Raw genomic sequence first — 12,747 nt, forward strand, 5'->3', positions numbered from 1 at the left:
TCTATGTGAAGTGACATTGAGTTGCTTGGTATGGAAAGAACTCCCACATACTCTTCTCTCCCTTCATCAAATGTTTTGAAAGCAAATAGTCTTAATTTCACTCAGATTCTAGCAATTAGGATGGCGTGAGTCAAGGTTGTTCTTACAAAAGTTTGCCCAATTTGCATAAGCACTTCAGCAAAGTTCTAAGTGGAGATGCAAGGAAGAGCAAGAGCTTTGTGTTCTGAACAGGGCTTGCCTACTCTCTAGTGTAGGAGGGATCCAGCCATGATGCTTGGGAGGGGAACCATGGGGAGGGATGCTGTGGAGTAGGTGAAAAAGGCATTAGGGAGTGGGATTCAGATCCTTCTTGACCGAGGGGTGGCTGGAGAGGGACCAGCGAGAGAGACGGACACAAAACAGGAGAGAAAGAGAAATAGGAGAGAAAATAAAAAACAGAAATCAAGAGAGAGAACATAAGAGAAAGACAAATATAAACGACCAGCCAACCCTGATTGGAGAAGATTTGACTCCTCTCCATGGAGCTTAGGGACTAGGGAGTCATCCCATGGCTAGAAGGACCTGGGCATCCATCCTAGGTCTGTGGCTCCATGAAAGGAATCTTTTTGCTGAATAAGGGAGAAGGAACAAATTTACATTTTTAGGTTGTATTGGGTAGTCATTTAATTTCAGAAACATTGTTTTGTGTCAAAATTAGAATTTTTCTTTATTTTTTTTTAATTTTATCAAAATTTCGTTTTGAAGTAAAACTCAAATGTTGAAATATGTCATGAGCCGTCCGAACGAAAGATTATATTTTCTTGTTCCCTTAAAATGAAAAAACGTTTATGATGACTACCAAAGGTGGCCCTTAGCTCTCCAAATATTTGACACAACCATCTTTAAAGGGTAAACAAAAAGCTGACGCATTCCAAAGTCCCGAGTTGACTCCGGTGTCGTATTCGTTGACATTGGCATCCACGTCATCGTCTCTCGAATCCAATTTGTATCGGCATGAACCGCGCCACGGTTGTTAGAGCAAGATTCGATTCCAAAATCCCCTTTCTTTTTCATTTTTAAAAATTTTTGAATATTCATTTTTTTCCTAACCCCCATTGGAGCACAAACTGATACACTTCTAGGTAGTTCTTGAAGTGGACGCTCCACCATATAAATCTTAGTAGAGTACTTCTTTAGTTTCATTCTTTGATCTCTCTGAGACCTCAACAGTTCCTAACTCCTACGAAGCTGCTCCTTAATGGCGTCTCTCTCACGATCTTCCTTTGCTTATAGTTCTAATGCCACTTTGTTTCGGGGAAAGAGAGACGCCTTCGTAAAATTAGACAACTGTGTTGTATTTCACAATTTTGATGTTTCTATATTAAATTCATCTGAGTCGAAACTTGTTTTGCATAATTTATCACACAAGCGATGGTCTCGTCGAGTTGGTGTTCCTCGTGCTTCCACGGAAATTGTTGAAGGTCCAGTTGTGGAGGAAAAGGGAAAGGAGAAAGGTAGGGTTCTTAGGGTTGGTTTAATCTGCGGTGGTCCGTCTGCTGAGCGTGGCATTTCACTGAATTCGGTGAGATCAGTTCTTGATCACATACAGGTAAATTTTTCTGCCAGTCAAGTCATGTATGGAAATGAGTGTTCATTTGTGTTTCCAATATTAGGTCAGCTTCTGGATTGTAGTTTTAGTCTATTTGGGAGTTCAGATTGATTATAAGTGGACTGCAGCAAGAATTAATTGGACTTGCAGACTACATATATCACAGGGGAAGGAAATGAAATTGAAACTTAAATTGAAATTAAATGGAAAATTTCTAATCCTTACCAACAAGAACCAACTCCAAGACTTTCTAAAACTAGTAATTAAAATTATGGAAAAAGGGTTTCTACATGCTCATTAAAGACAAGCTGATTGGTGCTCTCCAACATAAGAACTCCTTGGATTGGCCACCTTTGAAATTTGGTGGCCTATCTCAACTGAATTAGTCACCATGGATGGGGGTGTTCACCTTGTTATTTGAATGGACTGTGATTTTCAAACAGGTCACAAAGATTTGACTTTTTCATACAATTTTCAAACTGCTATAGTGACACATGGATAAATCAGAAATTTCTGAAATTTAACAGAAAAGTAGGCAATGATGTGGGAAAATGTCAAAAATTTGGGCCCTTGACAAGTAGCCACTTGGCAGTTGGTTACTTTTCATTTTTCAACCAAATTCCTTGGATTTGAATAAGAAAATAAAGAATCCATTGAGAAATTTTAATTACCATATTAAGTAAGATTCTAAGTTAGTTACACAATCATCGTTCAGGGAGTTCTCATTTTCTTTTTGAAATTGATTGCACTTCCCTCCATTTCGCTTTACTTGCAACCAGATGGAGCCAGTAAAACCTTCCAAATCGTTATTGTTTTTTGTGCTATTCTGATTGAATTTCTTTCAGTGGAGTACCAACTCATGTGTTTATTTTGCACCAGGGAAATGATTTGCATGTAAGCTGCTATTACATCGATTGCAATCTTAATGCTTATGCTATATCCTCTACCCAGGTTAGTTCATCTTGATTCATGATATTGCATTGCTCTGTATTTCATGAGAATGTGTCAATCCTCAATGACTTATCCTAATTAAGATTCATAAATATGATTACTGGAGTGACACAACCGATCGAGGCTTGATGACCTTCTCAGAATGGATTACTTTGGAATTTCTAGACTCAACAGTTGATGATCTCAAGCACAGCTTGATAGCTGCAAGAAACAGGGCATGAACCTAAATCTAGTTGCGATGAGCTTGTAAATTCTTTCAATTTTGAGATATATTTTATTAAAACGTATTTCTATATGTATGGCATAATGTTTCTGAGATGTTGTACGACAAACAATTGCTCCTGGTAAAGCACAGTCCCACTTTTCATTGTGCAGCTGCAGACTGACTGTCCACATCTCTAATGTTCTAAGTAAAAGCATTATTCTGAATAAAGAACCCAATGTAGTCATAACAAATTTTGATAAAATTTGATTTAGCTTTTTGTCAATGTGAGTGGCTATATACCTATGCCTTATTTATTTTCAGGTTTTCCTAATTTGGAACTTCTACATTTATACTAGAGCTTCTATAGTTAGAGTTCAGGGCATATTTCTGAGGTGTCTCAATGCTTGGAGATATAAAAAATAGGCCAGCTAAGAGTTCATTTTTCTGTTTTACTGGAGTTGTCCTTGGTCATACTACACTGGTATATTGATTTTCTTTCCATCCCATTTCTTCTTCTCCTTCTTCTCTGTCAATAAAAAGAGAATTCTCCTATTAAAAGAAACCTACTTTGTAAGCAATTAATGTTATGTCGGCATCTAGTAGTGCTAGTCACTTTAAAAGTTCTTAAAACATTCCTTTGTGGTCAATCCCATTGCAGCATTGCTTGCTTCAGCAGTTTGTTCAATGAGCTCTACTGCTCTCGGCAATATACACTAGCCCTCATGTTTTTCTTATTAGTTTGTTTCTTAGTCTGGTTGTACAACTTAAGGTTTGAAATGGACATATAAATAATATATGAAAATAATAAACTCTTTGAACCGTAAGACTTGATTTTGAGTATACCGTAAATTCTATTAATAGGAATTTTGTCTTTCTCTATCCCACTTCTGCAGGTATACTCGAACACTCCTGCAGATTTTGACTTCAAACTTGAAAGGTAGCTGGCTTAAAGCATTTATCACGTTGTTTTTGTAATTGACTTGTTTTAGGTGGCTTACTTTCTACCTCAATTTGCAGCCTTGCCCAAGGTTTTCGGTCTTTGTCTGACTTTGCGGAACACCTTGCTGCCTCTGTGGATATAGTATTTCCAGTTATACATGGTCGTTTTGGTGAAGATGGTGGCATCCAGGTTTGACTTAGCACCGAAAGACATTTTGCAGATATTCTAGAGTGATATTTGGAAGTTTCTGAACTGAAGGAAATTTTGGATGGTCTTTATGTTTGGGATTTCAAGGAGTTACTGGAGAAAGCGAATGTACCATTTGTTGGGACGCCTTCGAAAGAATGTTGTCAAGCTTTTGACAAGGTAAGCAACTAAATCTTTTGTTCTTTGAAAATAATTATTTCGCATAAACTTATCATTCATGTTCAGGAATTATCTCTTTGAGCTGCCATTCCTCATAATAAAGCCTGCTTATGATGGATGCTTCCCCCCCAAAAAGGATGAAGTTTACCTTAGTAACTTCGTTGATGAAGGAGATAGAAATAGGGAAGAAATTGTTGCAAGGCAGAAGAGAAAGAATGGGGAAGCGGAAGGTCTCACGACCAAGCAAACCACAAGGTTTCAACCAATTAATTAATTCATCATTCAAATCTCTGTAATTACTTGGGTTACATGCTTTTTTATAATAAACTGAAATTAAAACTTGCCTAGTAAAATCTAAAATAAAATTAGCAACTCCTAATTTGCTTCCTAAATTCTAACTAATGAAATTAGAAACAAAATAAAACTTAAATTGGTAATTCCCTAATTGACTATTAACTACCCAAATTGAACGATTGCAAATAATCCCGAACAAAATAAAATCCTAAAGATCCTAATGAATCCAAAATCCAATCGGACCCGGTTCATCTCGGTTAAGGTTGCCCGAAGGGTCAATCTTGTTCAACAACATAAATTCTGCATCATTCGTTCTAGTATTTCTTGGATCACTGGACCATTGACTGCTAAGGTCAATAATTCACGGCCAAGGAACTATTGGCTGGTAAGCAGATATCTTGTTTAATCACTTTGACTACTGACAGTTTGAACCTGACAATCAGACTGTTCAGATGTGGGCATTGCTATTGTTTAAGCAGATTACTAAACTTTTGTAGGACAAATATATGATCAGCAATGCTGTATGAATGTTGGGTGTAAGGATTAAAGTATCAGTATCGGTATCGGTATCGGTCGACTGAAATTAAGATACGTATTTGAGTGTATCATCTTGTATCGGAGAGACGCTAAGACATATTAAATATATGCACATAAATGGGCAAGAAACTGACACTTTCCCTATAACCCATAAAACCCATTATTACAACACTCCCCCTCAAGTTGGTGCATAGATATCACATATCCCAACTTGTAGATAATAGGATGAAACATCTTACTACTAAGACCTTTAGTAATACATCAGCCAGTTGTTCATTATTGGGAACAAAAGGCACAGTGATAAGGCCCATATCCAGGTTCTCTTTGATTAAGTGTTGATCAATCTCCACATGCTTGGTTCGATCATGCTGGATAGGGTTGTGAACAATGCTAATGGCAGATTTACTATCACAAAAGAGATTCATAGAAAGGGTAGTAGGAACAACCATCAGTGAGAAGACCATGAAGCTATAGCTGCTCACAAACGCCATGTGCCATAGCACGGAACTCTGCTTCAGCACTTGATTGGGCAACCACGGCTTGCTTCTTAGTATGCCGCGTAACATGGTTACCACCAACAAAGGTGCAATAACCAGTAGTAGACCTATGGTCATCAGGGGAACCTGCCTAATCTGCATCTGTGAAGGCCTCCACCCTAAGGTGATCATGAGGAGAAAAAAGGATGCCATGTCCTAGGGCATATTTCAAGTGCCGGAGAATACGCAGCACAGCTTCCATGTGAGTCGAGTAAGTATCATGCATGTATTGACTAACCAGGTTGACAAATGTTATGTCAGGGCGTGTATGAGAGAGATAGATCAACTGCCCCACTAATCTCTAATATCTCCCCTTATTTACCAGATCACCTTCCTCGCTACTCAGGTGACCATTAGCTTCAATAGAAGTGTCTGCCAGCTTACATCCCAATATGCATGTCTCAGAGAGAAGATCAAGCACATATTTCCACTGAGACAAGTAGATCCCATGAGAAGACCTGGCAACTTCGATGTCAAGGAAGTAACGAAGTTGTCCTAGGTCTTTGATCTCGAATTCCTCACTCAAGTATCTCTTGAGGCGAGAGATTTTTGCCAGATCATCACTAGTAACAACAATATCATCTGTATAGACTACTAGGATAGCAATCTTCCCACTAGATCTCTTGATGAACAGAGTGTGGTCGACATTGCTTTAAGAGTAACCTATAGCAATCATAGCCTTATAGAAACATCCGAACCAAGCACGAGGGTATTGCTTCAGCCCATACAGAGCACGCTCAGCTTGCATACCTTCCCTTGGGTTTTAGAGCAAGTGAACCTAGGAGGAATGTCCATATACACTTCCTCCTTAAGTTCCCCATGAAGGAAGGCATTCTTCACATCTAACTACTGGAGATCCCAATCTAAGTTGGCGGCATATGCCAAGATAACACGAATTGTGTTCATCTTAGCAACTGGAGCAAAAGTCTCTTGGTAGTCAATCTCATAAGTCTGTGTGAAGCCTTTGGCAACAAGTCTGGCCTTATACCGATCCACTGTACCATCAACCTTCTGTTTTACTATGAAGACCCATTTGCACCCAACTATCTTCTTTTGTGAGGGAAGACACACCAGATCCCATGTGTCATTATTCTTCAGAGCCAGCATCTCTTCAACTATAGCTGCCTGCCATTGTGAGTCTGCACTCGCTTCCTACCAGGTATGCGGAATAGACACAGAGGAAAGATAAGACACAAAACTATAGTAGGAAGGAGAGAGTGAGTGATAAGAAATAGTTTTAGCAATATGATATAAATTACAAGACCTAATGCCTTTACGAATAGCAATAGGTAACTCAAGAGACTGATCAACAGAAGGAGAAGGAGAATTACCAGGGTCCAAGGGGACAAGATCAGGCTCGAGAGGAGACGACTGGCATAGTAGGGTAGATGCTGGATGTGTGGTGGTTTGAGTCTATACACAGGTATCTTTGGCTGAGGCTCAATAGGAGAAGTAGGAGTGTCTCTCTCCCCCTGAAATGGGATTCTAGTAGGGATAACAATTTCAAGAGACGGCGGCACATTTTCCACAATGAAAGGAGACTCCCCCTAAAGAGGTGTTGTAGTATAGTATGACGCAGATTCGTGAAAGACAACATCTATAGTCACAAACCAACGCCGGAGGATGAAAACATTGATAGCCTTTCTAAGTAGGAGCATACCCCAGAAAAATGCATCAGAAACCACGAGGATCAAACTTTCTATAAGGATGATGATCACGTGCATAACAAACACTACCGAATACCTTAGGATGAACACGAAAAGCAGTGGAACCTTGGAGAAGATCCAGAGGGGAGCGGAAGGCATGGACCCGAGAAGGCATTCGGTTGATAAGAAAGGCAGCAGTGAGAATTGTCACTCCATTACTGGGGAGGAACATGCATCTCAAACGTAAGAGAGCGTGCTACCTCATAAAGGTGGTGATTCTTTCACTTAGGAGTCGGAGTATCCACACAACTAGTCTGATGAATCATCCTATGATCGAAAAGGTAAGCTTGAAAGGACCCTTCAAAGTATTCTTGACCATTATCGCTTCGAAGGATCTTAATGGTAGCGAACTGAGTCTAAAAACTATGCGGTGAAACTGCTGAAAGCAATAGAAGGTCTCGCCCTTTGTTCGCATCATATAAACCCAAGTAGTCCGAGAATGACAATCAATAAAATAGACAAACCACCGATAACCATTGACAGACACATAGCGGGATGGACCTTAAATATCAGAATGTATCAATGAAAGAGGAGTGGCACTTTTATTTCCAGGAATAGAATAAGTGCTTCGAGTTTGTTTGGCCAAAACACATGCCTCACAAAAAAATTGACTCGAATTATAATTTTTAAAGGAAAGAAAAACTCTAACTAAAATTCCCAAAGGGGGATGTCCCAACCGACGATGCCACTGTAGTAACTCAGAGATGGGAGGTGACGTAGATGTCTGAAGAGCCTGACTAGAGACCAACGCCGAGTCATCATCAAGTAGATATAGACCATGTTGTATCCTACCAGAGCCAATCGTTGCCCCTGTCACTAGATCCTGAAAAACACGATGAGACAGGAAAAAGGTGACTTTGCAATTAAGATTGGAAGGAAGACTACTAATGGACAAAAGGTTAGTGAGAAAAGAAGGAACATGTAATACAGTAGAAAGGGATAAAGAGGGGGACATCCAACAGAGCCTTTCCTCAGAATAGTGGAATAAGTCCCATTAGCCAATTTGACCTTACCATTACCTAAGGATTAAAGTATTGGTATCGGTCTCTATATCGGTCAGCTAAAATTAAGCTACATATCAGAGGGTATCATTTCGTATTGGATACGCTAAAGATACGCACATAAATGGATAAGAAATATTTTTTTATAAACGTTTGCGTAAAAAAAAAAGTTAAAAAAAGCTATATATAACATGTATTATGCATAAACAGTAAATTGAGAGTATCGCACTAAGAATCCAAGGTTTGTAGTTGTCCCATAATTGTAAAATCCTTGTTCCCAACTTTGATTTCCACTTTGGTTAGAGAGAAAAATGGTTGACAGCAACTTTGGAACAAAAACACCTAAAAAAATTGTGTTTTTCTAAAAAATTACCCATTTTGGCCATTTATGATTGATCGGTACATTTCGGTGTGTATTGGTCGATACATACCGATACACACCGATACATACCGATACACACCGATACATACTGATACGTATCGATACATACCGAAATATACATTTCACTTTGATTTTGAAATTTTCATAGAGTATCGGTACGCATCGGTGTGTATTGGTGGTGTATCAGTGCGTATCGGTGTGTATCGTAAGATATGTATCGATACAAAAGGGTGTTAAAAATTTTATGTATCATATCGGTCTGTATCGTATTGGTAAGGGCCGATACGGTACGATACGGACCGATACTTTAAATGCCATTACTAGGACAAGTAGTGTAATGTTAAAAAACAGACAAACGGCCTGTTATATATTCTAAGGGGTAGAAGGGACAGACATAGTATGGCCACAAAAGGAGATACCTGACCCAGAAGGGGTGGAATGAGAAGAGCTCGTAGTGGCAGGTGCAGGAGAGTCTGAACGTGTTAAAAGGCGCCAGAGGGTATAAGCTCGTGAAGTGATAGTGAGGCTACTAAGGAGCTAGGAATAGAGTCAGAGTTAGGGCTCTCAGTATGGTTGGCCTGCCTAGAAGTACCGGCACAACCCTTCCCTCGCCCTTTTCCAGATGTATCAGTAGGACGACCATGAAGCTTCCAGCAGTGCTCCTTGGTGTGACGCTCCTTTCCATAGTAATCACACTTCACTGGAGTCCTAGCAAGGTTCGAGATCTCATTTCGTTTCGTTTCGGTATTTCGGTGGGTTCATGACCACTGAAATACCGAAATTTCAATGAGATTTCAGCCGAAATTGTGTAATTAATTAATTTTTTTTTGTTTCGCTTAGCTGTTTCTGTGGTCAAACATTGGTATTTTGACCTGAAACTTGGGGGATAGCCTATTTTAAGGTTAATAAACATGATAAGAACATAAAAATGCAAAGATATTAGAACATGATATTGTTTTAGAGTTGTACCTTTGGTTGGTAGCAACCATCGAACTGTTTTGAAAATTGTACCTATTTCATTGCTAGAACAAGATGTAATATGATAGTAAAACAAATAAATAATGCATTTAAGCCATGAGCAAATATACATCAACATTAATTAGCTAATATTTAGAGTATTAGAGTAGTATACTATGCGACTCTCTAATCCACAAGTCCTTACAAAAGTCAAACACTGAGCATGTAACTTACACAATAGTACAACAATAATCATAATGACTATGTAGTATCTACCATCTACTGGAAAGAATTATGATGGCTTGGCTAGATTCCACGCTTGGTACGATGGAGTCGACATGCATTTTCCTCTAACTGCGCTACAAATGCATGTCACGTCATAGTCTGAGAGAAGAATCGAACGTAGTCCTCCATAGTTGCTAAAAAGACTGAGTCATCTACATACTGAAGGTAACCTATCCGAGGGTACGTATCACCACCATAGTATGAAGAAGAACCTGCCATTGAGTTATTGTCAACTGATGGTTCTAGCAACGTGTACGGGTTGGCTGGGTATGAGAATAAACTGTCCACAAAGCCACTACCATGTGACTGGGTCTGGGTGTCATAGTCAGTACTACTACTAGGAATAGATGAACCAGATGTATGCCCCATCCCAGTGAATTTACCATAAGATCCATGATACTGCGACCAGATGCTCCCTCCAGTAAATGGTGGGACATGCCATTGCCCACTCCCTCTACTCTCACTGTCCGAATGATTATCCCCTCCAAGTAGATAGACTATCAATGTCCATACAATCTTGTTGCCCTTCACCGAATCGGCGACGAGGCCCTTTACTGTAACCTGAACTCCTCCCTCCACTTGATGGACACACACCATGATTAGAATCTTGTGTGGCATACTCAAACTCTCCCCAGTGAATCGCACCGGCTCCAGCTGTGGATCGGCTTGCTTATACTGCTCTCGAACTCCTTCAAATCTATCACCACCACCTCCCCCATCACCACCATCACCATCATCATCGTCATCACCATCATTGTTGCCACCATTATCACCCTCTTCATCACCTCCTCCATCTCCATCATCATCATCATCATCATCATCATCACCACCATCATCACCATCATCATCACCATCACCATCACCATCACCATCACCATGTGTCTGTGTATGTGGCTGTGTCTGAGTATGGGTGTGGGTACGACCACCCGATGAAATGGACCAATCATCTTCATCATCATCATCATCATCCCTACCAGGTGCAGGTTCGAATGGTTGAGGGGTCTGTGAATATATCCTTCCATCTGTAGCCGTATAATCATCAACATTGACCACCATCTCTCGCACTAGATATGGGTCCAGCCTACCTCCCCGGCTGATCCATCAACGGCTCGCCTCTATCCCTCACCCAGTCCACTAGAGGATCCTCATCATTTGAGTCGATTTAGAAAATATTAGCCAGCTCGATCTGGCCCTTATCATTATCTTGACTCATGCGTATGTGCTGCATCCTCAGCCTCATAATATAATGCACATACACCAAGTCATTCAGACGTTGTGAACCCAATCGATTCCGCGTCTTCGAATAGATGAGTGAAAATGTGCTCCAATTTCTCTCACAACCAGATACAGAACATGTCTGGGAGAGTACTTTGATGGCAATCTTCCTTAGTTCTGGAGACGAACCCCCATACAACACTCACCATTCAGTTGCATTATAAGTTACAGTAAGTGTAAAAGATTATTTATGTTCCAAAACACTTAACACTTGTATAACATACTAAAATTTAGATTTCATACTAGGATTAGTATTCGTACGACCCGCATATGCGGCGGGAGCCCCGAAGCTGCCTAATGCATCCTAATGGTCTTCTATTGTTTCCACAAATTTCCTACTTCTACGTGGGTTGGTAGCATAGACATTTTCCTTCATCATTACAATAGCAGCCCACATGCTTGGCATGGTGGGTTTGAAAGCATAATCCACCAACTTCAACATGCCAATAATTGGTGCTAAGATTTTAACCACTTTACCCAATTGTGTCAAAAACTCTTCTGATGAAACGGTTGCCTGTGCCTCCCTACCACTAGCTGATCCTTCTTCCCTCCAACCAAACCACTCCTTAGATGCGAACATAGATCGAAGACCAACTTTCTTGGATTCAAAACTCTGGAGTGCAATATAGTTGGTAGCAAATCTTGTGAGACCAGGCCTGACCAAGTCGCCCTCGCACTTCTCCCTCAATAGGTTTAATGAAAACCCATGATTATAGACAAATGTGCTCACTTGCCTAGTCCTTCCAACCACAGTTTGCACAATTTTAATTTTTCCCATGTCCTTCAACATTAGGTCAATGCAGTGTGCTGTATGAGGAGTCCAAAAGAGTTGGAATTTAGGGTTGTTCATCATTTTAATTCCGGCTTTCTTGTAGTTACTTCCATTGTCAGTCACAATCTTAACAACATTTTGTATCCCAACTTCTTCCACAACATCCTTCAGAGGCTTGTAAATATATTTTGCATCCTTTCTTTCCTTGGATGCATCAATAGACTTCAAGAAAATGGTTCTACCATCACAATAAATCATAAAATTGATGATGGACTTTCTCGTGGGCCTTGTCCAACCATCACACATTATGGTTACCCTATGGCTCTTCCACATAACTTTTAACTTATCAATATATGCTTTCAAGTCAGCCTTCTCCTTAGGCAAATATATATTCATCACCTCATATGTAGTCGGCCCCTTTATCCCTAGACCAGCCACAGCCACAGCCACAGTCACAGCCACAGCCACAACATCAAGTATCGGCTGGTAATAGGGACTTGTGGTGGCGTTTGTTGGGATGCTATGGAATAACATCCACTTAGACACTGTCTCCCCAACAGAAGCCTTCATGTCTCCCCACATCCCCTTTATCTTACGTTGCTTACTACCCTTTTTCCTGTACGCATGGGGATCCTATTGTAGCACGGGGTTCACACGAGGTGGAACCACTGGAGGTGAAGGTGGAGGTGGGGCTGCCCTTGTACTCTATGATCTCGTAAAGGGCAAAGGGATTTGTGAAGATCCACTACCTCCAGCTCTAGATGGACCAGCTCCTCTATGTCTACGCTTTTCTGTCTCCTCATGAAGACTTTGTTGGCTCAATGCTTGCACCTGCTGCCATTGCCTAGCCTCTTGCTCAGTTTCTATGTCATCAGGCACATACACTGGGTCATCATTGTCATCATCACTATCATCATTATATCGATGCACGGGAGCATGTAGTGCCTCCTCA

General features: G+C 40.4%; 2 protein-coding genes across 2 annotated transcripts; one reads left to right on the top strand and one right to left on the bottom strand.

Moving 5' to 3' along the window:
* The first annotated feature begins 804 nt into the window (after positions 1–804).
* Positions 805–4,841, top strand: LOC122065965 (D-alanine--D-alanine ligase A-like). Its single transcript, XM_042629791.1, has 6 exons — positions 805–1,588; positions 2,468–2,539; positions 3,638–3,681; positions 3,762–3,873; positions 3,979–4,050; positions 4,770–4,841. Exons 1-6 carry the CDS (start codon positions 1,238–1,240, stop codon positions 4,839–4,841), a joined length of 723 nt encoding a protein of 240 aa, XP_042485725.1. The 5' UTR covers positions 805–1,237.
* A 6,486-nt stretch (positions 4,842–11,327) lies between these two features.
* LOC122065966 lies at positions 11,328–12,365 on the bottom strand. Its single transcript, XM_042629792.1, has 2 exons — positions 12,111–12,365; positions 11,328–11,990 (listed from the first exon to the last, which is right to left on the bottom strand). The coding sequence occupies exons 1-2, from the start codon at positions 12,363–12,365 to the stop codon at positions 11,328–11,330; spliced, it is 918 nt and encodes a 305-aa protein (XP_042485726.1).
* Positions 12,366–12,747: the final 382 nt, after the last annotated feature.

Source organism: Macadamia integrifolia, unplaced genomic scaffold (genome assembly GCF_013358625.1).
Source record: "Macadamia integrifolia cultivar HAES 741 unplaced genomic scaffold, SCU_Mint_v3 scaffold2165, whole genome shotgun sequence".
Lineage (NCBI taxonomy): Eukaryota > Viridiplantae > Streptophyta > Magnoliopsida > Proteales > Proteaceae > Macadamia > Macadamia integrifolia.